This window comes from Cnephaeus nilssonii (assembly GCF_951640355.1).
Source record: "Cnephaeus nilssonii genome assembly, chromosome: 18".
Lineage (NCBI taxonomy): Eukaryota > Metazoa > Chordata > Mammalia > Chiroptera > Vespertilionidae > Cnephaeus > Cnephaeus nilssonii.
Genome location: NC_137089.1, coordinates 25,942,683 through 25,969,658, shown reverse-complemented (window position 1 = coordinate 25,969,658; position 26,976 = coordinate 25,942,683). Strand labels below are relative to the sequence as shown.

The 26,976-nt window shown below is 42.9% G+C and overlaps 1 protein-coding gene across 1 annotated transcript; it reads right to left on the bottom strand.

Moving 5' to 3' along the window:
* MAL2 (mal, T cell differentiation protein 2) lies at positions 1–23,664 on the bottom strand. Its single transcript, XM_079795979.1, has 5 exons — positions 23,424–23,664; positions 9,032–9,202; positions 4,869–5,024; positions 2,209–2,307; positions 1–989 (listed from the first exon to the last, which is right to left on the bottom strand). Exons 1-4 carry the CDS (start codon positions 23,553–23,555, stop codon positions 2,236–2,238), a joined length of 531 nt encoding a protein of 176 aa, XP_079652105.1. The 5' UTR covers positions 23,556–23,664; the 3' UTR covers positions 1–989; positions 2,209–2,235.
* Positions 23,665–26,976: the final 3,312 nt, after the last annotated feature.

Sequence of the window (26,976 nt, the reverse complement as noted above, 5' to 3'; positions counted from 1 at the left end):
GATTATCAAATGAATACTTTATTAGCATAACACTTATAAAATAAATTTCTTTTCATCATGGAGTTACCAGATTTTAAAACCAGCACTTTCTCATTTTTAGAGCTAAGCTCTAGAAAGAAATTCTCAAATGCCATAATTTTGGTTCAAGTGCTTTGCCACACACGTCATAAATCTAGAACACAATTAATCTGAAAATCTAAGTTTTCACAGTTAGATGAGTTTTAGGCTTGGTTCTTCATGATCGAGAAGCAATCCATTTACAAAGTGCGGTCAAGCAGTTTCGTGAAATCATTTAAGTTAATGCCACCAAGCACGGACCTGTTATACTCTGGAAGATAAAATCTCACGACTAAACCTAGTAGACTAATTAAACAATTCAGACCAGAATGGACTATATATTCTTATGGCACATTTATGACTTAGTAATATACAATTCATAATACAGGTGTAAGTGTGTGGTATGGCGCTAGAAAAACCAAGGAAGTCAGAAATTATAGAACAGATACAGCATGAGTATAAAGTCCTACGACTGATAACCTTTTGCCACGTATTGAAACACGTCTTTTATCATTAGAAAAACATCACAAAAGGACTCTAGTAAGATTCCTCCTTCCAGGGGATTAGCACACAGACAGTGTTTGATCATTGATCATGCTACTCATTCAGGATTGTTCTATGCTCCATGAAATCTAACAGCCCGATTTATCCATGGCACTCGTACGGGGTGATTCAGCCACAAAAAGCAAGGGTTGAAAGTGCAGAACAATCACAAAGTCCTCTTTTCCCAGAGGTAGCCTTCTCTGGGCAAGAGAGGAGTACCTTCTTTGAAGAGAGTGGTGGGGAGGGGAGGGGAGGCGGGCGGGGCCTGACTTCTCCCACTCAAGCCATTGGCACCTTTCCACAAGCAGGGGCGCGACACCACTTTCCTGTGCATTTCCACCAGCCACAGGTTTTGTGACGGCTGTTGTTTTAAAATGGATTCTGTGTATCTGTCACCAACGCAGAAATAACACAGATCTCAGGGCTATTTTCAAAAGATATCAGAATCTACAACTTTAAGTTATAGTTAATCTACTCAGATTTAACTCAGAAAGTAATGTAAAACATATAAAAAGTTAACTCTTTGGAGAGCTCTATTTGGTAAAGCCTCACATGCCCACACACAAATATTCGTATATTCATGCACAGGGAAAACAGCTGTACTTTGAAGCATAAATAAATCCGGAGTAAGACACAGGTAGCTGGAAACCAGTCCCAGTAGTGGTTAATGGTCTGTCTGGAGAGTTTTGCTCAGGTGTTAGGAGACCCTAAGTTTGATTAAGCAACTACTGTTCACTTCATAAATTACTTATTCCTATACTCAGGAAGCTACTTGAATTAGCTGGAAAAACCATTTGCCCCTTCAAGGGTAAGTATTTGACCATTAACACTAAGGCAGTGTGATTACTGCATAAGGAGACTAAATAGTATGTGGTTTCTCTAATTAGCTTTATACCTTTCGGGATCAGTTCAATAACATACAGGACACGTAACTAAGGTTTTACACCAGAGGTCAGCGAACTATAGCTGGCAGACCACAGGCCTACTCCAGCCTGCTGCCTGCTTATGTAAATGAATGAGGGTTCCCATAAAACTTTATTTACAAATTATCTATGGCTGCTTTCATGTAGCAACAACAGAGGACAGTGGTTGTGACAGAGACTATATGGGCCACAAAGCCTAAAATATTTACCATTTGGGCTAAGATCTAAAAAGAAATTCTCAAATGCCATAATTTTTGTTCAAATGCTTTGGGCCATGATAGAAAAAGGATGCCAATCTGTTTTACACTGAAAGAGTTCAGTGGGAAGCCTATTTGAAATGTGGGTTTTTTTTTTTTTAGGGAGTTCTATTCTAGTTACCGATCGAAATTAAGGTTCACATGACTTAGCAACTAAACAAAAGAGATACCCTTTTTTCATAAACTATCTTTAAAGACAAAAATTTTTATATGCATAAAATATATAGGAATAGTGACTTATGTAAAATTAAAGGCCATTTCTCTGTTTAATATCATAATGAAATTAAAAATTCTATCTTTGAAATAAACCAAAACCGTACTTAGAATCTCTCTCCATTTACTAAACACACAGCTTTCGGACTGTTATCATATCTGAACAAAATGGCATCCAAAATGATCAGATGAATGAAGTAACAAATGATACTAACACACAGACAGTGCGCTTCTGAGGAGTGTCACGGTCGCCATCTTCGTAAGGCCAGACCCAGACTGCAACCATAACAAGCCGTCGTCACAAAGGCAAAAATCTAAGAAAAGAGAAACAAAAATTCTTATCAGAGTTAGAACACTGACTTGAAGAAAACACTCGTTCTGAAGACTGACCAACCTAAAGATACTTCCAAACTTATGAAAGCCATTCCTATTCATCTCTTATTTTAATCCTCACCTGAGGATATTTTTTCCATTGATCTTTCCAAGAGAGATTAGAGGGGTGGGGGAGAAGGGAGAGAGAGAAACATCGATTGGTTGCCTCCTGAATGCACCACCAGGGCTGGGGATTGAGCCTGCAACCCAGATATGTGCCCCTGACCCTTTAGTCCATTGGCCGATGCTCTAACCACTGAGAAATACCAACTAGGGCCATATTCATCTCTTTTTGTTGATTTGTACAACTGTTTCATCTCCTTACACCATTAACCCTTCTTTTAAAGATTCTAGCCTCTTAATAATTTTCTCATTTGAAAACAGCCTTAGGTTGAGCATTTTTGCTCACATACTAGAATCAAGTATTTGTGATACCCCAATATGATATTCAAAAATTCATTATGAGGTTTCTATTCATATAGTGATCTCACAGCCAAGGAAAGTGCAACTGTCAGGATGTGGGGATGGAGCCGGTTATATCTCTGATACATCTCTAATCCAGACATTGCTGAATGAGAATGACCACTTTTGATATCTATTATTAGGGAACTGGAATTTTCCTCTCTTTAAGGTATATTGAAATAAGAAAAGTGAGGGTTTAAATATAATGTCTCAAATGAATAGATCATACATTTAAATATTAAAACTCAGAGTATACTGGGACTTAATGTGGCACTTCAAGCACTTAAGAGGTTTGCTAAGGCAGCTTCACGTAGGAAGACAGAGAAAGGGAAGGATAACAGGGACAAAGTCACAGAACAGAGTCACACTATGAAGAACATTGAAAACTGAGCTCTTACGGCAAAGGGATATTAGTGAGAAGTTAGTGATATCCACCGCCAATCAAGTACTTGAGTGCCTATTATTCTCATGAAAGTAGGATCTTAGAGCAACTACAAAAAAAAAAAAAAATCAATATGCGGTGACTTCACACATCCAAGGATATAATGAGAATTAACCTGCACCATTGAAAAGGAGGGGATGGAAGTAGTAAAGGAAAATCTACTGGGAATAGATGACTACTAGATGTCAATTCTAAGTCCCTGAACTTTGTGAAATTATTAAAAACAGTGGTTTCCTAACTGTAATCTTTGGATTACACAGATCCTATGAAAGTACCTCAGAGATGATGAGGTGGATAGAGGTGGCTCTATGAGAAGGAAAGATGGGCATCATACAAGACCCTCTTTCCACACTTCAGCTAGGGCAGTCGTTGGCAAACCGCGGCTCGCGAGCCACATGCGGCTCGTGAGCCGCGGTTTGCCGACCACTGAGCTAGGGCATGTATGCTTTTACCTTCCACACTTATTGGGTTTTAAGTAAGATTTCATTAAGTAAAAGTTACATTTCTTATGAAAGAAAGGATAATAATCACTGACCTATAAGCCTTTCAGAGCCACCTTCAGTCTAGTTCACTGTACACCATGAACAAACTCTGGCAATCGTAACAAAGTTGGGACAGTAGGTCTTGGAATCCTCAGTCCTCTACCCTTTGAAACCCAGACTCTAGACCTGTGCTGTCCAATAGCTCCTAGCTGCACATGGCTATTTAAACATAAATTGTGTATCGGTCACCAAGCACAACGTCTTTCTGCTTTTTATTATTTTTAATTAATATAATTATTAATAAGTAGCAACCATATTGGACAGTGCATATATAGAACATTTCTATCATTTTAGAAAGTTTTATTGGACAGCATAGCTCCAGACATATTTTAAATGGCTACATGGGGAATTTGAATTGTTTATAATCAACAACTTGCTCTATAGTCATATTACTTATCAAGAGGTTTCAGGGAATAATTTAGATGCCTGTCACCTTAAAATGACCAATGTCAATACAAAATGATAAACTCATTTAAGAATATGAATTTAGAAGGATAAAACAATTCAAAAAATGTCCCCATGGATGGCATTTCACCTCTATACCATCTACGTGGTGGCTCGCATATTTACCTCCCCACTCACCTGGACTTTCCTCACTGGCAGAACTGTGCCTAATGCATCCCTGTCCCATCACCTGCCAGCAAATCACCTGCCTCGTGGTAGGCTCTCAGTGAATTCAAATGAATTACAAATAGGTATTGAACACTGAAGAACAAATCTCCCTTACCAGGTCTGAAGTTACAAGAAGTAAAAGGCACAATAATTCTTTCTACAAAGTAGACTTTGTTGTGTAAAGCCAACCACTGCCACTGACTGCTCTAATCTTACATGAATGTCAACCTCTTTGTACTTCAGTTTCATCATCCACAACACCGAGGTAATAATAGTACTTTGCTCAACTTTGCTCATAGTATTGTACAGATAAATGGCTATTATATGTTTAATGCTAACAGATATATTTTTTAAAAAAACAAAAACTACTGTTGCCTGAGGAGTTACTTGGAGACCTTGACAGTGGAAGGGAAGTGTGGGTAAGGTGTAGTCATCAAACACTTACTGTAGCTGCTACGTTTATGTTATACTGGTTATTACTCAAGAGCGGCTGCACGGCCATGGTTGTATTGCAATGCAGATCGTGCAGGGAGGTGGCTGCTGCTTCCAGTAAAAAGGCTCCAAAGTAGAAGACGAACACTGTAAAATGGTAAGCAAAATCCTGAAAGGAGGGAAAGGAGAGATGTCTACAATTAAAAATAATAATCTGTATTTTTTCTGTTCCTTATTTCAATGATGTTTAGAACATTGAATCAATCTTGAACTACATTAACCATTTCTTTTGGCTGCTTTAGCAATGTCAAGCTATTAGAATCCAAATGAAAACCAACTGCCCCAATGTAACTGGTGCAGTGGCAAACCTTCTGGCCTATTGAGTTTTATAATAAAGTATATAATTTTTGTTTATATTAAGGTGCCATAGAGATCAATTTTAATTAACATAACATAAAGAGAAATAACATATGCTGTCCTTAAAATGTAAGTAAAATGGCATTTAAGTTATAGCTATTATATAATAACTATTTAATAAGATCTATTGCTGCAATATAATTATATACACATTTTATAATTAAGCATTTTATTTTTCAGCAATTATTTTTATCTATTAGATTGTCACACTATACATTAAAAGATACAGAAGACCTGTGAAATCACAAAATTCAATAATATATCTCCCAACATTCTAAAAAAACCCAAAATCATATACTTTTACAAAAAGTACAAGAAATTTTCATATAAAACTCAACTGTTATTAAGCTATTGCTGGCATTAATGTAAAGCACAACTGTACTAAAATTCACTTCATCTTACCTGAATAGATCAACACCAGATATTTTACATTCATTATCATTCATCCTTACAACATCTATTATCTTCAGTTTATGCATAAGAAATTTCTTTTTTTTTTAGTTAAGTGACAGTCTTAAAGCCACACAAAGATGAACCTTGGGAGGGAGAACTCAAGCCCACATAGGTCTGTCTGTTTCCAGAGTCCACTTCTTATTTATTACATATTATATTTTTATTTCACCATTTCTACCAACACTAGAAATCTTGGCAAAAAATTCTAGAGACATCTACCAAGCATACTAATTTAATCTCAATATCAATAAAAGCTAGAGGCTATAAGTATTTTAGTTGATATGCTAAACAAATACTTCTAGAAAATTCTTTATCAAAATGCACTCTTGCTTCTTTCATGACTGATATATAGGCAACATTAAACCATTATCACAGGGGAAACAATTATTTTTTCAGCAATTAATGTCTAACAGTTCTAGAATGTAGCAATTTAAGATTGTTAACGTCTGGTGACAACACTATGATATGCATGGCTCAAAAATTTTCCTGGCTGAGAGAGTACAAGGTATATTACAAAACCTATCAAAAGTGACCAGGTAGTCAAAAAGGCAGAGTACGTTGAAAATCTCAAAAGAGGAGGAAAAAAAAAAAGGAGCCATTTCTAAACATGGCAAGCATTTAAGTATGGACTAGTCAGCTAAACACAGACAAAACAAATCACAGGATAACCTTTGTAGGTGACTTATAGACTGGTAGGTCTTTCTAATTTCTTAGGAAACCTAATAAATTAAAAAGGGTATGAATCATTGTGTTCAATACCAATGATAAAGCAATATGAACAAAAAGGAAAAGGATGGTATAGACATATGTCTAATAAAATCAGGAGTGTTACTGAAAAAATATTTAAACATTGATGAGGAATGTGCTTTGACCAATTAGACAGAATGCTGGGCCCTGCAGGATCCTGGAGACTCAGTACTTATCCAATAATTAACACATTAGTTGCTGGGCTGGTAGCAGGTCCAGGAAGGTCCCAGAGGACGGGCTAGGGTGATGAAGGTCACAACCATTGGGAAAAGGCAGTAGGTTGTGGCAATGACTGTATTAACTAGTACCAAAGCAGCGGTACGGCTATACTGGTTCACACTGGTCGAATACCAACCTTGAGCCTGATACTACAATAGCCCGGTGGTGCTTACCAATATTAGGGACTACGGATTCACTCATACATATTATGGGAAAGCCAGGCATTTAGAAAGAGGAGATTAAGCATCTACCTGTAACTTAAATAGGGACCTTTGATCTTCATCGCTTGAGCAATTACTAGAAATATTTTCTCATTAATGAGACATTAAAGCAAAAAGGTCAGAGCACACTGCATCAGCAACCCAAGAAACTCAAGGTCTCTCAGAGATTTCTGGTGCAAGCCTCAGCATGTCTGAGAGATGACGATTACTGATCTCTTCCTATGAACCAGACACAGAGCTGACCACTTTATAATATAGCACATTAATTCCGTGATTCCTTCATAGCATCTGGTGAGGTAGGTATGATTATTACCATTTTACAGAGGAAGAAAGTGAAATTTATAGGAGGTTCACTATTTTGCCTGAGGCTACACACTTACCAAGCGAACCAGATCTACCCTCGAACCAGATCTACCCTCGAACGAAGCCTGCGTGTGACTGTCACTGCTGCCACACTTCCCCCTCAGCTTTGCACTAACCCCGGCCCTTTGGTTTAAGGCAGGCAGCCACATTCACTAGACTTCGCTGTTGATAACACTTGGGATGACAGCCCTCCTCATGCTCTACAAATAAGACAAGAACAAATAATTTTCCTCTAACAGCTGTCCTAAAGCTGCTGAGTAAAATGCTGCTATACTTGAAAGGGACACATACACCACCAGACTAAAGGCCTGACTTACGTTTCTAAACACCCTTGTGGGATGGGAACCAAAGGGGGGATTCGTCATGAACTTTCTGAGAGCATGTCCACCACGGATTGAAATTCATGCTCCACTGGGCCATTCTGAGATATGAGAGAATGAATAACCACAAGCATGAAAGAGGCGCCCCCGTGTTACAAGAAAAAAGTGAAATATGTTGATCCAGTTGAATGGTGTTGTAATGTTAAGAATTGTGCTGGTTGCAAATTCATTTCTTAAAACTTACCAATTCTTGATCTTGTAGCACAGGAATCGAAAATGCAGGCAATATTTCATTTTGTTGTGCTTTTGTTTTATTGCGCTTCTCAGGTACCGTGCTTTTTACAAGTTGAAGATTGTGGCAACCCTGAGTTGAGTATTTTTGCACTATTTGGCACTGCATTTGTTCACTTCATGTCTCTCTGTCACAGTTTGGTCATTCTCACAATATTTCAAACTCTTTCATTATTATATTCATTATGGAGAGAGAGAAACATTGATTGGCTGCCTCCTGCATGCACCCTACCAGCAATCTAGCCTGCAACAGAGATATGTGTCCTGACTGAACTGAACCAGCAACCTTTCTGTGCACTGGACGATGCCCAACCAGCTGAGCCACATCCACCAGGGCAAGATCAGTGATTTTGGATATTACTAGTACTATTGTATTAGTTCTGGGGTGCCATAAACTGCATCCATATAAGATGGCAGACTTAATAAATGTTGTATGCTCTGCTCTGGCTGTATCTCGCGCTCTCCCTATCCTCTGGCCTCCCTTTTCCATGAGACACAAGAATATTAAAATTAGGCCAATTAAAAACCCTCACATTTTTAATCAATAAAGTATTTTTTCAATTAAGGGCACATACATTCTTTTATTAGCCATAATGCTATTGCACACTAAGTAGTGCGAATATAACTTTTATATGCACTGGGAAACCCCAAAATTTGTGTGACTGGCTTTGTTGCGATATTCATTTTATGGCAGTGGTCTGGACCTGAACCTGCAACATCTCCCAGCTATGCCTGTAAATATAAAACATCGCCCCCCTTTTTTTCCTAAATATTCGGAGAGTAGGATATATAGCTGCTTGTTTTCTGAAAAGAATAAATATGTATTTAATATCTGAAACAGAAATCAGTGGAAAATTTCAAGATATATGTCACAGAACCTGTCAAAGGCATCTGTTCAATAACTACAATCCAATTTATTTGTTGTGTGAACTGTGAGCAAAGGTCATCTAACTCATAAAGGAGCAACAGAAAGATTGCTCCGCTCTATCAGCACAGGGATCTCTCAAGCTGGGCAAAGCAGGCGCTGCTGCCTGACCTTTTCTCTCCCACTAGCGGCAACACAGAACAGAGATCAGGCATTTTGGTACAGAGTGAGATAGTTATGTTTCCCACATTTCCCTGAAAAAGACTTAAAATTCCCTTACCAGGAAATTCCAGTTGGCATCGATCTGAGTCACCATGCCGGAGAGGAACACCCCCAGGAAGAGGAGGGAAAGGGTAAAAGCCGTCACGGACACGAACATGACCCATCCTTGGAGCAGAGGTAGAGGAACATTGGAGGAAGCAACCAAAATCCAGACGAGTCCCCCGAACAGCTAAGGGTAAAAAGAAAAATGGCAGTAAGTTTGGGCAACAGAATAGAACGCAGGTTCATCATTCTTACCATGACTCTTGCTTCTCCCCAGGCCCCCACACACACTCCCACATCCCCGCCCCATCCTCTTTATCAGGATGTGAGATGCCTTCTTCCCTCAGGTGCCAGCCCAGCGCTTTTACTCGCAAGCCCGATCCGACTGCACACCTGTTTCCGCACCTGCCTGCATGGGCTCTCGTCCTCAGCCCGCGAACAGGCCCCTAAACAGATTTCCTTTGACCTGCTGCCTTTCTAACCACTGCCCTCCTAAGCATTTCCCTTTTCAGTAACCATTTTTATAAATTCATCTTTGTTTGGTCTCCACCTCTTCTTGGTGTTACTCTTCAAACCACTGGACAGTGGCTCTGCTCTCGCCACGTCTCAGAGTTTTATCAGTAAAGATCAGCCATAACTTTCTAGCTCGTCACTTTTAATGGCCATGTTTCAGCCCTTATCAGGAAATTGTTGTTCATGTGAAATTACTGCCTCTATAGAGAGTAAAAGTTTCAGCTGTCATACATAATGGTAACCAATAAAATACACCATCACCTATTGATACTCTCCTATGTGCTGGGCATGGAAATAGGTACTTTAGGTCAGTGGTCGCCAACCGGTGGTCTGCAGACCACTGGTGGTCCGTGAGGTCCGAAAGGTTGGCGACAGCTGCTTTAGATAGTCACAGACCTAATCTAATACATACCTACTGCCCATCAGGTGCTGTGCCAGGTTCTAGGAATTAATGGTAAACAAGCTACACTTGGTCTCCACCATCGCAGAATTCACAGTCTCTTATAGCAAAAAGCCAATTAAGCAAGGGATTAAAATGCTGCTTCATACACGTCAGAACTGGGCAAAATCTGAGCGTTGCGGGTCCACACAATGAGGGCTCTAGATCCAGATTTGAAAAGTCAGAAAATACTCGCTGGAAGCAACAACCCAAAGAACAGGGCTCGGGGGGAGAAGGAGGGTGAAGAGAAGGCTGATCCAGGGCAGGAGGTGAGTCTTGAGCGGACCTAGTGGGAGCTGAGAGAGAGCCTGGGGAGCTGGAGACCTAGCTGAAGGTCCTGAAGGTCAGGTGAAGGCGTGAACCACACCCACGGGCAACAGGAGGCCACAGATCATCTTGAGCAGGAACTAGCATGACCAGATTCGCCTTTAGAAGTTTCTCTCTGGCTAGAGCAGGCGTCCTCAAACTACGGCCCGGGGGCCATATGTGGGTGTTTTTGCCGTTTTGTTTTTTTACTTCAAAATAAGATATGTGCAGTGTGCATAGGAATTTGTTCATAGTTTTTTTTAAACTATAGTCCGGCCCTCCAACGGTCTGAGGGACAGTGAACTGGACCCCTGTTTAAAAAGTTTGAGGACCCCTGGAGAGTGTGACACAGACTGGAGAGGAATGGATGGAGCTGGAGACCACACAAGAGACTGTTATAACAACAGAGTATAAACCAGACTCGGGGCACTGATTGCAGAGAGACGTGAATAGATTAGACAAAATTTTAAAAAGTAGACAGGATGCTTAGTGGATCAGATGTGGGCATGACAGCAAAAGATCAGACACGGAAGATACTCAGCTTTCTGACTTGGGCAACCAGGAGTGAGAGAGAGAACACAGGGGAGAAATGGTTAGGGGGTGAAGACGGTACGTTTCCTGAATCTAACAGCGGCAGTCTCCTCTACACTACCACAAAAGCCATTAAGGCCAGGCATCCTTGGCAGGGCATGCCGGGACCCTTAAGGATCTAACCTGTCTTTTACATCCTTGTCTCTTGTCACTAAGCCTCTCACATTTTACACTATAGAAAAAAACAAAACCCACAGTCCAAAGATAAAGCTCTTTCATGTCTGAGTGGCCTGACCTACGCTGGCCAAGAATGTCACTCCCTCCCCCTCGTGTATTTGAGAAACTCTCATTCACAGCTCATCTGGGATAGCTCATGATCCAAAAAGGCATTCGTTCCAGAGTCCCACCCATGCTCAGGAACCTCTGTCCTCTGGGCACGCTGGTTACTGTGAACGTGTTACACTGATGAGAAACACTGTAACTGAATGTCCTGGCTTCCAGTCCAGTCACATTATCAGACCTGCTTGGCAGCCATGTGCCTCCACATCTGAAGCCATTTATTAGTCTGCGGGATAATCCTTTCCTAACTGTCAGGCCTTATGCTGGATTTGTAAACACAAAAATCTAGGCTATATACCTGCCCTGAACACGGACAGGCCACTGGGAATCAACCCCACCCTCACCTGTGGCCTCCCACACCCACAGATGACATCACAGAAGTATGAGTACCTGGCAGGCACAAGGCTCTTACATATTTGCTCAGTGAACAAATAAATGCCTAGTGCCCATAGAAGAACAGTTGGAGTTCTAGATATTAAAAACCAACAATCATCTATGTCTCGCTTCTTAAGTATCTAGACAATATCCCAATTGCACAAGCCATTGAAAGTTAAAAACACAAGCTTTAATTCAAGTTTCTAAAAAAAAAAAAAAGGCCCAGTTATATAATTCATTACTACTTTGAAAAGCATTTTGAAAAGCATAATAACTTATCACTTGAGCAATGATAAAGCACCAGCCTAATAAATTCGTAATTGTGGTGATATATCTTAAGTCCTACTATCAAATCAAGCACGAACAACCAAACCAGACAGTTTTATGAAGTAAATCTAAGTCATGAATATTAATGCATATTAAAAAATTTAACCACAACTTTATTAGTAAGCTATGAAAGATACAGTGATCCCGGTAAAATATTTTCTACTCTTCATACTGTTTAATAAATATTTGATGGTGATAAGATCTTCAAATCTCTTGTTGGTTTTTTTGTTTTTGTTTTTGTTTTTGTTTTTCCCTCAACCTTTTCTTCCTGGTAGTCTTTTCTTCCTCTTCCACTATAAATAACCCATGTTACTTTAAATACTACTTAAGGAATACATCATTATTAGCTATCTATTAATTCATTTATTGAGAAGGTACAAATACCAAGCATAATCAAGAACAATGGGCCATTGTTTATTAGGGGCAGGCAGACTCAAACAGATGGGCCTAATTATATGATATAGGAACTGTGATAAATTGACACCACTGAAGAAGAGAGTATCTGATCCCTTGGAACTAAACATAATATTTTGTAAAACTGGACAGGACCTCAAACAGGGCAGCCTCAAATCTACTGCCAGGCACTACAGAAGGATAGTCCAGAAAAAAAAGAAGAAGAAGAAGAAGAAGAAAAAAAAGGGCAAGGCTCTATCTACAGCAGCTCCAAACAAGGGAGAAATAGACACCAGTAAATCTGATTCAGAAGCAGATTGTGGAGCGAGCTATAAAAAGAGCTCCACACAGCGTGCTCTGGAGGCTGGAGAGGAATATGCTGGGAGGACTCTGGGCGGCAGGCGGGGAGGCAGGGTTAGAAGCACGTTTTCCAGGCAAAGCAGGGCTTTGACAGGGGATGCTAATGTGACACAAGGAACATGAATTGTTCTTGTCATACTCAAAATTATAGCCCTTCCCACACCTCAAAGGCTTGGAAAGGAAGTGCAGTGCCTACGTGAAAAGAACAGATGTAGCTACCCATCTGTGGTATGTGTGCTGATGGGCAGGTAGGGAGGAAGGCATGTGAATAAGCATAGACTGCATCCCTCGGCCAGAGATCCTGGGAAGTTCAGATGTAAGTCCTGCTCACCACAGTAGCTCTGGAAGGGGGAGGATGGGCCAGAGAACATAATTAAGCCTGCTCTGGAGATCCCGCCTGCCTCGCTGTAACACTATCACACGGGCGTCACTAGGGCCTTGACACAATTATTTCTTCCCTTCCTCCTGGTGTCCTTTTGCCAAAAGCTACCTTTGCTCCCAAGCTTCCCAACCTGGTTCCCCCTTAAAAAATTCTTTCAAGCCCTCAGTGGGTAGAGCGTGGGCCTGTGAACTGAAGAGTCCCAGGTTCAATTCCGATCAAGGGCACATGCCTGGGCTGTGGGCTCGATCCCCAGTGGGGAGCGTGCAGGAGGCAGCCAATCCGTGATTCTCTCTCATCATTGATCATTGATGTTTCGGTCTCTCTCTCCCTCTCCCTTCCTCTCTCTGAAATCAATAAAAATATATTTTTTAAGAAAAGTTCTTTCAATGACATTACTGATGAACGACATATTCTCTTCATCTAATTCTGGGCATTGCCAAGCTCAGAGTATTTACCAAACACACGGTCACCGTCAGTGTCCTGTTCAGTAGATGTCACTCTGGAGGAGCCTTGTTTTCAGAGATGAACAGCAGAGCACAAAAATGGTTCCAGTCGGAGGGAGACCAGCTGATAAGAGTCGTGGCAACTGCAGGGAACACCCACTGCGAAGGGTGGGAGGCCACGTCGCCCATGCTGTTCTCATCTTGGATCCAGAACCACGTGCTGACTTCTTGTCTGTCGCTGCCTTTCATTGCTCTTTGGTGTCCAAAATTGTCTGACTATGTATAAAACTCCCAAGTGTATCACATTTTTCAAAACTTGTTTTTTCCAGGTTTACTGAGATACAACTGAATGCAGCACTCACTACAGGTTAGAGTGTCTGGCATAGTGATTTGACTTACGTTGTGAAAGATCACCACGGCAAGTGAGCATCCATCCTCTCACACCAAATGCATCACGTTCTGAAATTTCTCTCAGGAACTAAGTTGGGGCTCATGACCCTGTGCCTCAAGCTCTAACTAAAAGACACCCCGACTCGCAGGTCATGCAAAGGCAAAGGTTTCCTAGAAGTAGCTGTCAGCCTTCCCTGTGGCTGTTCCCTAACCTTCTGAGCTCCACTTTAGGTGCACCTGGACACACCTTCAGTGCTCAGTTACATTCTGAGTGCAGTTATTAAACTGCTACACATCCCAAAAAGAATGCTCTCCTTTGTGGCTTAGCATATATACTTCTCACTTTAGTTTGGTGCCTGCAGGCCAGAAGGGTGAGACTTGACTGCTGCCTTCCCACAGGAAAACTGTGCAAGTACTCACTCACCCCCACATCACACTGACCTGAGCCCTCAGAGTTGGAGTTAAAATGTGTTTCCACTAGAAACTCTGGGCTGATAAAACACATGAGCCCTGGGGAAACTAAGGAATTGAGCAAACAGCAACTCTTGTAATTCTGGCTGGAAGGACTACAGACTTCTCAATTTGTCTCCTATTTGGATGGCATTCTTATGTCTCCAAAGGATTCTCTTTGCAAATACCCCTTTTCCTTTCAAAGGTAACTTATTTCCTAATAGCCTGCATTCATTCATTCATTCATTCATTCATTCATTCATTGTTAATCCTCATCCGAGGACATTTTTTCCCATTAATGTTTCAGAGAGAATGGAAGGGAGGAGAAAAGACAGACAGAGAGAGAAAAACATCAATGCTAGATAGACACATCCATTGGTTGCCTCCCACACAGGGTCAGGAATCCTCGAGCCTGCAATCAAGGTATATGTCCTTGACTGGATTCGAACCCATGGCCCTTCGGTCTGCAGGCCAACACTCAACCACTCAGCAAAACCGGCTAGGGCTCTAATAGCCTGCTTTTAAACATGGCCTCCGACACCTTAGCTAATAGTTTTCAGACCAATTTGACACCTTCATCTTAGTATACTCTTATTATTCATCAGGTAAACGGGCCAATTCTGACTCTGACCTATTTTCAGTCAATGTTTGGAATGAGAACAGGGTAAGTGAATGTGAAGGTATAAAGGACTGTTCAACTGCCCTGAAGGAAAAATACTTCATTATTTAGAATGTTCTGTATATAACATATAACCCTCTCTTTTCAATTCTCCTACTACTTACATATTGGGTAGTTCATCACTTTATAGCAGTGAAAAATCAACAACCCAGCAAGCCTAGAGGGAAAAAAAAAATCTCCCAGTCTGGCTTATAGAGTTAGTTTGAGTAAGAGGGTGAAGCTAATGAGGATAACAAAAACATTAGCTAGCATTTATGGAGCTCTTATGTTCCAAGCAATGCTGTGTTTTATTTGTACCAATCTAATCCTCACAGATAATTCCCATTCCCATTTTATAGATAAGTTAATTGAGGTAGGGAGCTATTAATAACCTGCCCTAACTTACACAGTTTATAAATGTTAGATCTGGGATTTGAACCTGGCAATTGACTTCCAGAGCTTATGATCTCAATATTATGCTGTTCTGCCTCTCCCAAAGCTTAGCATTCATTCTAGAGCAGGGCTTCTACCCTTTTGCCATAGATTGGCTTGGTTGGGGAGGGGAGAAGGTTGATTCCCTGAAATGATATCAAAATGGGTAGATAAGTGCAGAGTAATTTTTCTGAGGACACAATCCACAACTTTCATCAGAATCACAAAGGGATCTGTGGTGCCCTCCAAAAGTTCAGAAGACCTTATAGACTCAATAACCCCTCCTATTTTAATGGGTGCTTATTTATTGGGTACCTATAATGAAACAACATGGTTAAGGAACTGGTTAATATGTTCGACAATCGATCCCCTGGTAAACAGAGGACCTACAATGAATTCCATTTAATACACAAATTGTATTCCAAAAGTTTTTTTTTTGTGTGTGTGTGTGTGTGTTTTACAAACTGGGAACATATTTTAGTCAACAGATAAGATACAATAACTGACAGATGTGTTTACAAGGTAGCCCATGAAAGTAAATTCATTCACAATGTGACTGCAGTCAAGTGGTAACAGAACTAGAGAACACAGCTGCCTACCTCTCTCTCCAAGTTCACCTGGTCCCTGAAATGCTCCTTTCCCTACCACCCTTTGTTTTGTTTGTGTGTTGTTGTTTTTGTGTTTTTGTTTTTTTCACTCTGGCCTATTTCTTATCCCCTGCACACAGAGTCCATTACACTGGTCACGCTGCCATCAACATTTTGCTGGATAACTAAATTCCATGTATTCTAGAAAGATACAATGTCTTCCAGAAAAATTTCCATGGCTGGGTGCCATCCCTTGATGCTGCCATGGTTACTGATGTGTGTATCCTCCAAGCTTACAACCACTGGTTTGAAATCCTGGGCACACATGTGTGTTTCACTCACTGGATTGTGCAGCCAGAGTGGGTGACCTCGCCTTAAGCATCTCGGAACCTAGGGCAGTGCTTTCTACAGAAGATGCTCCATTGCACTCAACTTGAAATGAATGGAAACCAACCAGCGTGTGTAACGAGTGGTTCCAGAAGTAAATGCTCCAGAAGTGCAGGTGGGGATGCTAGAAACACACTGCTGTCTGAAGCCTAGCTCACCTCCTGGCACATGGTGGGTATTCGAAAATAGGCATGAATCTACTGAAGCAGAAACATGTACCTCTCAATTTTCAAGTTATCATTGGCAACGCCTATCACCTGGTATAAGATCTCAGAAGACTAGAGTGGAAAATTATGGAGAAGTTGGCACCTTTTGCTAGTTGAGCTCATGACACCTCCTTTTCAATCTTCTTCAGGCCCCAAATTTGTTCAGTTTACCTATTCTGCTGCAATTGCCATTGGAAATTGTGCCTTACCGCCCCCCCACCCCCTCCTGCTCTCTTCCATTAATCCCCATCTGTTCTCCCACCATGCTGACTTTCATCCAAACTGGTCCTGGACTAGCCCTGGTACAGTTCTGAATTAGAGGTACAAGTGAGCAGGGTTTTTTAATCAGGGAAAGAAAAGCAATATAAGTCTTGGGAAGCAATGAGAAATCACATATATAGAAGAGGCCTAGGTATAAAATAGCCTAACGCAAAAGAGGTTTTGCTTTTCAGATTTACATTGGAAAGCTTTAGAAATATGTTTGAGGATGCTATAAAGGATTATACTTTCATCCTCCCCATGTGACCCAAACTTTCATTTTGGTTTCTTAAATAGCTGATGCTCACCTTGTAATGGAAAGCACATACTATACAGGAGAAATATGCTCTGGCTCCTTTTTATTCTTGTTTAAAAATTCCCTTGATTTTTAAAATCCTCTTTTGGTTTGTTGGTAACTAGTTATCCCCAAGGTTTAAAATGTTCATGCATGCCAGGGCCCTGATGTCAGCAAGAACTGTGCAAAGCATACCTCTCTCCTGCCTTTTTATCTCCCTCCTTTCTGAAAACTATTATACAAAAGTTAAGAATGTCACGTATGGTGCCTATGAAAGGACATGGCCCTTTTCATATAAAATAGGACACAGGAAACTAGGTCAAACTACAAATTCCTGGAGAAGAATCAAGACCTTTGAAGAATCGGACAGGACTGAAGAGGGCTGCCCTTCTCCGCTCCAGCCAATTTCTCTAGAATATTTCCACACACTGTGCAGTTTGCCCTACAGAACAATCAAGGTGTGCCTGTTAAGTCCTGCAGGTGCTAGGTATTGGTACACCAACCTGGTCCTTTATCATGCCAGTCTTTTCTATTCATCCATATCAGTAAGCAGATAAGCCATGTCCATGGCACCTACTACCAGGTACAACATTTCTATAGAGCTCCACAGAACAAATCTCCTCTCCTTGACCTTTTACCTGGGAGCTCAAGGTCAAGGTTTTCTGCAACTTGGTTTAAAGTTTTCCATACTTCAGTTCCTCACATTTCTTACCGGGCTGCCAGTCAGGGCCAATGACTGCTGAAGTAATCCCTGTAAGGGCCATTGGTTTATTTCCATATGAAGTTTTAAAGACTCTTTTTCACAGGGATGAAGATGCGAAACTCAGAGGCGAAGGAAAAGTCTTACCTATAGAATGAAATCCCTTTTAGAGAGGGACCATATCCAGGGCTAGCCCCTCTTCACTCCTGCAAACATACAATTTCCCTTTGCAACTAAAAATCTATTTTCTAGACAAGAAAAGTATATGGATCTAAACACTCATGTGTTAGTCCAACTACAGTCAAAGCTTTAGGTTGAAGGGAACCTGAAATCCCTTCCGTAGATTTACCTGCATGACTACACACGTCAGCTCCACAGCTCCTCCCCCGCCCCCAATAATTCCTCTGAGTGACAGTTTACAGTTTGGTGTAATATCACTTCAGGACATGTCCAACTTCACATACTTGCTAGACCTCCTAAACCTCAAATCTCTCTCTTCTCTGCTTCTTTCCATTGTCCTACTTCAGGGTCTCAGTCATCCTTCATCCAAATCACTGCCATCAGCCCCTTTCCTGACCTCACAGCCTTCGATCTCCCTCCTTTCTAACCAAACTTCACCACACAAAGATGTCTAAAACACGGGCTTGATCAGGTCTACCCCTGTCCTTCAGCAGCTCCCCATCACGGACAGAACACCTTCTCGGCCTTGGCCTATCATTTCTCAGCAAATCAACAATGTGAACCTTATCTGCTCTTTTCCCTTCTTTTCCTGCCACCTTCCCATCAGTCATGTAAAAACCGACAGAAAATCCTAACCATTGCCAGAACTTTCATACCATGGCCTTTCTTACCTCTGGGGTTTGCTCATGCCCTCTTTCTCCCTGGAAATCTCTTTCCTGCTTTTTCTGTCTATCGAAGGTCTACACTTCATTTAAGGCTAAACTCAAATGATACCATTCCATGAAAGCCGCCTCTGCAGTGGCCAGATGTTCTCTACCCTGTTTACCAATTGTGCTTTTCATAACCCACTTTTATCACTTCAAACACAGCACTGTATTTCTTCCTTGGCTTTATACTTCACTGTACAGGAATTTCTTTTCTGGGCAGGAGCTATGTTAATCATCCTATTCCCAGAGCATGAAATAGGGCCTGATGCATACCAGATCCTTAATTATTTGTTGAATAAATAAAAATTATTGTGGCACCCAAAAACACTACAGTTAGAAGCATGTGAATAAGAGTCCTAAAGTATTTCCCATAAAGAGAAATGTTAATGAATATCTCAGGGAATGTAGATGGTTCTTTAAACACGGAAACTGTAAAACACTGAATTCAATAATGACCTTTGTTCTTTTCGTGTTTAAAACTGTTATGTTTGATCTTTCTTGTACATTATACAAGGTAAGCTATTTGAGTACAGAGACCTGAAATATCTCGTTCAGCCTAATGTTACAGATGCTCTAACGTCATTTTCGTATAAAGAGACCAGCCAGGAAAATGTTTCTCTGTACTTCACTTCCCAAGCTCACACCTTTCTTCCCTGAACGGTAGGTATTTCTGTACATATCCTCTTAACCAGGTTGTAAGCTCTTTGAGGTGAGGAAGGCAGTATGAACACCTGTGCTCCCGGAAAAGTGCATTGCACACAGCAGTTAACCAATAAACGCCTAATGAGAAACACCTAACTCAGGAAACACGGAGAGATTTAAAAGTGATAACTTTTGAAGGTGGTGTTTTTCGTTCTAAACTAAAAGGCTTCACTTTGCTAAACCAACTTAGTATAAAACACTTTATGGCAAGCATGCATTGGTCAATGTAGCTGAGTACAAAAACGAGGGGCTGACCACCCCATGCATGTGAAGCTAGCACTATAAGTTGCTTTATTCGGTGGTGTTATGCAGGCACTATTTTTATGTTATTTTATTGATTTTTAGAGAGAGGGGATGGGAGAGAAAGAGAAACATGAATGCAAGAGGGAAACATCTATCAGCTGCCTCCTACATGCCCCCCCCCCCCCTACCAGGGATCAAACCTGCAACCTGGGCATGTGCCCTGACCAGAAATCGAACCAGCAACCTTTCAGTGTGTGGGATGGCGCCCAGCCAACTGAGCCACACAGGCCAGGGCAGGTGGGCACTATTTGTATCTTCTGAAAGATCTCCCAACAGATGGCTTCCACCTGAGAGACTGTGAATAGAGTGCAGTAAGGGAGATTGGGATTGAATTCTTTCAACAAAGTTACTGGTTAGCGTGAGGACTGAACTCCAAGATTGTGGTTTCATTAGCTTAGTGATGCTGTTTTCACGTGTGAAGTTTCAGACAGCAATAGGACCTAGAGAAATTACCACAGACAAATGAATTTGAAAAGAAGGTTAAACTTAAGATATGTGGAGACATCCAGAAACACCGAAAGAGGCTAAACAATCAGTTCCCAGAAAGATTACCTAGAGCCGTGGTCGGCAAACTGCAGCTCGCGAGCCACATGCGGCTCTCTGGCCCCTTGAGTGTGGCTCTTCCACAAAATACCATGGCCTGGGCGAGTCTATGTTGAAGAAGTGGTGTTAGAAGAAGTTTAAGTTTAAAAAATTTGTCTCTCAAAAGAAATTTCAATCATTGTGCTGTTGATATTTGGCTCTGTTGACTAATGAGTTTGCCGACCACTGCCCTAGAGTTTAGGGCTGCTCCTGGCAAATCTCACATTTAACTAACAGGGTGAGGAATTTGTGAAGAGGAGCCCCCTCAGGTGGAGCCCCTGAAAGGAATCAGAAAACAGAGGGAAATGAAGAAAGCAGGGTGCTTCAAAAGTTGTTTATTTAGCTCCTATCTGTGCATCTGCTCAGGGTGGGCATCTGCGATAGAGGAGTACCCAGACGGCCTCCGTCGCTGCTCTCTGACAGCATGTAAGCCAGTATCTCCAAATGGTGCGGGTGGATGTGCGTCAAGGAGCCAAGGTTTGGCTCCAGTGCAGTCTCTTGTTTCTCTAAAGTCACTAGTTTCATTGGACCAGGGGTCCTCAAACTTTTTAAACAGGGGGCCAGTTCACTGTCCCTCAGTTGGCGGGCCGGACTATAGTTTAAAAAAAACTATGAACAAATTCCTATGCACACGGCACATATCTTATTTTGAAGTAAAAAAAACAAAACGGCAAAAACACACGCATGTGGCCCGCGGGCCGTAGTTTGAGGACGCCTGCATTGGACTATTATGGTCTTTTTACTTTTGAGGGGCGTAGGATGGGGAGGAGAGAGGTTGATAATTCAAGCAAAAGAGGTAACGGAGGCCTAAGATTTAAAACTATGAAGGGGTTTGGCCATAGGGAAAGTAAACTGAAATGGCTTTTGGAAGGGATTCTGTTCTAGCTAGGTAAGGGTCCCAGGTGTGTTTTGGGGGAAGAAGCCAGTGGAAATGAAGAGATTAGAGGAATGAACTGAATACTTCTGAGTCTGGGGTCCCTCCTAGGATGGCGAGTGGTAGATATTCTAGCAGAGAGAACGCTCATCTGCGAGAGGGAGCTGACTTGTCCACAGAACCCCCCTAAAGGCCCCCTTCAGTGGTTCCCAGCTAGGACTGTACACCAGAACCTCTGGGAGCTTTTAAAAAAACCTAGCGGGCTGCAGGTGCTCCCCCCAGAGATTCTGATTTAATTAACCTGGGCTGGCAACAGTATTTTAGACGCTGCCCAAGTAATTAAGTGCAACAAGAGTTGAGAACTAACCACTGGGCTAGATAAAGAGAGATGAGGGTAAGGGAGAGAAAATAGATGAACTTTCCCCACTCTTTTCTCCCTCCTCCCAGAATTAGGCCGTGCTTCTGAAAATGTCACATGTCCACAGGTGATTCTTGAGCTGGAATTTGATTTGCTGGCACAAAGAAGGATGAGCCTTCTTTGCATATGTACACATATATAGTTCCTTATATGCATGTTTCTTTACATACTTTACATATACACATACATGTGTAAATACATAACTATATAATTTGAATGAATACTAGGAAAAAAACATAACCAGCAATATCAAATTTGAGAATTCACATATATTATTGCTTAGGATGAGGCAAAGGTGGGCACTGAAGTTTAGAGGGTGAATCTATTTAAGGGAACATTCTGTAAATTCTAGTACAGTACAAGCGGCACGTGGATAGGGCACCAAGTTCTAATAAAAGAGGTACGCGGTCACCTGGAGTTTGGGGAACACGGAATTAAAAGTAGCCCAGAACCTGCACAACCTTTCTCCCCAGGTCTTCCCTGTTCTCAACGGGTCTCCCTCCGCACAGGGTGCCGCCGGCACAGCGCCATCCACGGCCCACGCTTCTCACATGGATGCCTGTGCCTCCTCCAAAGCATTTCGAGGCTTCCGAACTGGGCTCAGACGCAAACCAGCCTCCCCTCGCCTCGCAGTCACGATCCGATGACTGATGTCACATAACTCACTCATCTCCTTTTTCTGATTCAAATCTGAGCTAAACTTAACTTAGCCACCTTCCCATAATAGGGCAGAAAACCAATGCTCACAAGGTGTCCCAGCCCCAGCAGCACAAAAGGGAAACCGAAGCGACCCAAATCCAGGTTATGCAAACTCCAAAGGAGAGGGAGAGAGGGGAAGAGCTAGGAAAAGCCCAAACCGAGCAAACAAAACTAGCCCGCAAGAGAGGCGCTGACATTTCACTCTATTTGTACTTCTCGGGGCATGATGCAACTCTGGGTTGCCCAATGTAGGTTCGCAAAATCTCCCCTGGTCCACGACAAGCTTCAAAAGCCCCCAACTCCGTAACATTCCTTTAAAAACGTTCCCGTCTCCAGCCCAGGAAGGCAGCACTCCGAGCCAGGTGACCTCCCCTTCCCTCAGGCCCAGCAAAGTGTGCCGAGGAGGCTTGGGTTTGAACAGGTGAACCGGGAAGAAAGGAGGCGCAAAGGGCAAAGGCAGGCAGACAGGAACTTGACAGCTCCGTTCGTACCTTCCCCTCACGTTCTCACGCCCACTCGATTGGAAACTGCCCAGGGCACCTTCCACGCTTCACTTCCCCCCCCCCCCCCCCGCCCTGCCTCCTGAGCCCCGGCAAAGGGCACTCAGAATGGCAAGCAGGGGATGTGCCCAGGTTTTCAGCCTTCCTCCTCTCTTCCCTGTTACCTCCAGCCCCCCCACCCCGCCTTCCACAGCGTGGCAGCCTCCTGGTCACCAGCCATCGCTACACCTTTGCACCACCCAACAAAATGGCAGGTTAGCAACAGGCAAGGCCGAGAGCGCCTGCTCTGGCTCTAGCCAAGCGCGGCCGCTGGCCAAGCCGCCCGGGGTCTCTGACGGCTCCCCCCTCAAACGCAAGCACCCTTCTCCTCTCCAAGTCCCTAAACCTCGGTCCCACCGGGCCACCTGCTCGCCCTCTCGGGGCCATTTCTCGCGCCAGCCGGCGCGCAGGTGCCCGCGGTAACAGGTGCCAGGCGAGCGGGCCCGGGCGACAGCGCCGCCGCCCAGCTTCAGGCGGCGCAGGGACCGTAGGGGACTCCGAAGGGCGCGCAGGAAAGGTCAGGGCAAGGGAGCTGGGGCGCGCGCAGAGGAGGCAGCACGCACGGGGGGCCAGGGATGCCGCGGCCAGCCCCCGCTCCCCAGGCGCGTCCAGCGCGCAGGCTGCCCCACTTACAATCTCCAGGCAGACGAAGGCGCCCGAGTAGGTCCGCAGGATGTCGGGGCCAGCGGGCAGGGTGATCCGCGGCGCCGGGAAGGACACGGCGGGGTTCGGGGGCGGCACGCCTGGCGCTCCGCCGGCCGACATGCTGCCGCTGCTGCGTCTCCGCGCGCCGCCGCTGCCGCCCTCCGCCCGCCTCCACTTCCCGGGCTCCCGCCGCCGCCGCCGCCGCCGCCGCTCCGGTCGGCTTGGTCCGCGCGCCGCACGGGAGGGGGCGTGGCCGCGCTACCCTGGGCCTCGCGGGGCCCCGCCCCGTCACGTGGGTCCAGGTGAGCGCGCCACCACCTGGCGCCCGCGCGGGTCACGTGCGCAGGTGCAGCCTCCACCTGGCGGGGTTTACCTGCTCCGCTCGCCCGTCTCCTCCGTGTACCAGTGCCTGGCGCTCCTGGAGCCGCTCCACACCCCGCCCCAACGCAGTGCTCCTTAATTTGTTCTTTCCACCCCGTTTCATCGTTTCCACCTGTGCTCTTCCACTGGTCCTCCCCCAACACTCACAGCTCCCCTACCCGTGACTCGCAAGGTAAAATCAAGGTCACCCAATCGTGCCTAAAAATTGGAGCGGATCTGCTTTAAATGGGACTCTTTTTAGGTGGGAAGTTTCAAACATCATTAGCAGAGTGTCGCGTTGGAGTCAGATGGCTCAGCTCCATCACCTATTGGCAGCGGATGTACCGCAGGTAACTGCTGCTTGGCGCGCCAGTAGTGCGATGTGCTCACCTGTGAAATGGGGATGAGGGTGTCTACCTGGTATGGATGCCCAAATTACGTGATATAACATGAAAGGAGTTTAGCACATAGTAACACTTATTAAATGATAGTTGATATGATGACTGCTAGTTTTTGAATTTTCACACACACACAGATATCACATTCTTGTGCACCTATGATATTGTAGAGGTTACATTTTGCATATCAAACTTTAATCATTAATTTTACTTAAAAAAATCTGTGCAACCGAATTGGTGATTGCCAGAGGGAAGGGAGGCTGGGGCACTGGGTGAAAAGGTGAAGGGATTAAGAAGTATAAATTGGTAGTTACAAAATAGTCACGGGTATGTAAAGCACAGCACAGGGAATATAGCCAATAATTTTGCGATAACTGTGTGGTGCTAGGTGGGTACTGAAAATATTGGTGGAACACTTTGTAAAGTATATGATTGTCTAGCCACTATACTGTACACCTGAAACCAATACAAAATAATACTGAAAGTAAACTGTAATTGAAAAATTTTAAAAACAAATTTTTAAAAAGTCTGTGTGTACTTTGAATTCCCTGTCCCAGTTTATTCCAATTTTTATCTTTGTTTCTAACGTCAACATTTTGTAAGTGAAATAAAGAAGATGAGATTAATATTCTCAAAGATCAGCTGAAAATAAAACAACACACACCAGCACACACACGTAGACAAGGTTGGAAAAACATTAGTTAACATCGTCAGACATTCTCCAAATGGAATACTGATCTTGTCTGTCAGGTTTAGCCTTTGAGGGACTGTGTTTACCACTATGCACCATTCAGCAGATTTTAGTCATTCTACCTCTTTATTATCTTAACAAGCGAAACTCATAGGTGTGGTGGCAGCATCAGGGTAAAAAGCCACAAGACAGGGTGTGGGTGAAACCTTTTGAAAATACACCTCCTATCTTCTCCACCTCTTAGTCATCCCTTTCTGATTTTTAATGTGTGGTATTTATTTAATAGGACATTTAAAGTTTTCTGAACTGATTTATTTCATTAGTAAACCCTCTCTGTGTTCAGACCCCAACTGGTAGGGAATAATCTCCCTGTCTGTTTTATTTTCTGCCTAACATTGCTCAATAAGCACCTAAAGAATCTTCAAAGGGAAGAATTCTACAAAGAATTCATTATGGAAATGGTCAGTAGCTATAATGCCCCTCCTCCCCCAATTTTAGTGAATAACTTAAAGTGACTTTGGAGTTCCTAGAAGTGCTAATAACCCAGAAGAGCCTCAATTATGCCACTAAGGGGACAAATTTTCACTGTGTCCCTCAAGCATGCTCCTTGCTATACCAGGTGTACCTGACCATCCCCAACCATCCTGCTTTTCCTCTTCTGCATGCTTCCACAATGACCAGTGGAATGAAAACAACTGTCATTGAGCCCCTTCTATTATTGTAATGTATTATTTGCTTGTAAACTAATTCCTTCCTGGTATAGTTTCCCTGTTAAGATTGCTACCCAAACTTGTTTTCTCTTAATAATACCAGTTTCATTCTAATAAAGGCCCTGGCAGGATAGCTCAGTTGTTTAGAGAGCCACCCTAATATGCCAAGGTTGCAGGGTTTGATCCCCAGTCAGGATACATGCATACAAAAATCAACCAATGAATGCATAAATAAGTGGAATAACAAATTGATGCTTTCCTCTCTCTTTCTCTCTCTCAAATAAAAAAAAAAAAGAAAGACAAACATTCATCGACACTCCATTCCCCATTCTGTCTCTTCCTCCCATAATTGAGCATGCGCTCTTAACAGTTTCACTTTTTGCTCTTCCTTTATTCATCTTGTTTCTATGCTTTACCGACCTCCAGTATGACTCTTACCTCGCTCACAGACTTCCTTTATATCCCGTTGTTTGGAATGTCCCCATCCATATTCATGACACTTTCAACAATCTTGCTGCACAACATCTGGATCCACCTTATGACTTGGGATTTCGCTCCTGCCATTCTCTTGAATGCTGACATTCTCTCTGATGACTACATCCTATTCCTCTAAGCCCTTCATTCTCAGTCCCTTGGCCTCCAGTATTTTTGTCTTTCCTTATTCTCACATTGGCCCCATTCTGGCTTTTCCGACTTCTCTATTCACCCTGGGCTCATGGGAAGGCATTTTAGAGATGCTTGTATTAGTCCCAGAATTGCCTCCCATATTGTACTTTACTATAAACTTACCCACACTGTTTCATATATTCCTCAGCTTAAGTTCAACCCACTATCTATGTGTGTTCTCTTTAATTCTGCTCGCACATTGCCCAGGGTACCTATAAGAATGTCATCATTAGGACTAATTAACATAATTCCCAGTTGTCACTTTCTTCCACCACCCCTTTCTCTATTTCTCTCCCCTATTATTTCATAGCTTCTTTCACTTTTCCTGTCTATATGCCTGGCACTAGTAAACAATATGCACGATGAATGAAAGTAAATCCAAACCATTCCAATTTTCCCTGCTTTCTTTTACTTTACAAGAAGTTTGAGGACATCTAACCCGTAATACTTGTTTCACTGAAAACAGGACCATCAATCCAGTTATTCAAAACAAACATGTGGGTGTTGCCCTTGGTAACTCCTCTCATGCCACATATTTCATCAGCTATATTGTCTGGCAGTTATACCATCTTATTGTCTAGGATATATCCATTTCTCTCCACTGTTCTCACTCTATCCCACCTCACAATGAATACTCCAAGTCTTGTTTCCCACCCTTGTATTCTCTAGACTGCCAATCAGGATGATTTCAAAACACAAAATTGATCACAGTCACT

What these genes read in the sequence shown, in the direction of transcription:
- MAL2 (XM_079795979.1), bottom strand. Translation starts at nt 23,555, where the DNA reads ATGTCGGCCGGCGGAGCGCCAGGCGTGCCGCCCCCGAACCCCGCCGTG. An exon ending in CCTTCGTCTGCCTGGAGATT is followed by an intron (nt 9,203 to 23,423) that starts GTAAGTGGGGCA and finishes TTTTACCCTTAG; the next exon opens with CTGTTCGGGGGACTCGTCTG. An exon ending in ACATAAACGTAGCAGCTACA is followed by an intron (nt 2,308 to 4,868) that starts GTAAGTGTTTGA and finishes CTCTTTTCTTAG; the next exon opens with ATTTTTGCCTTTGTGACGAC.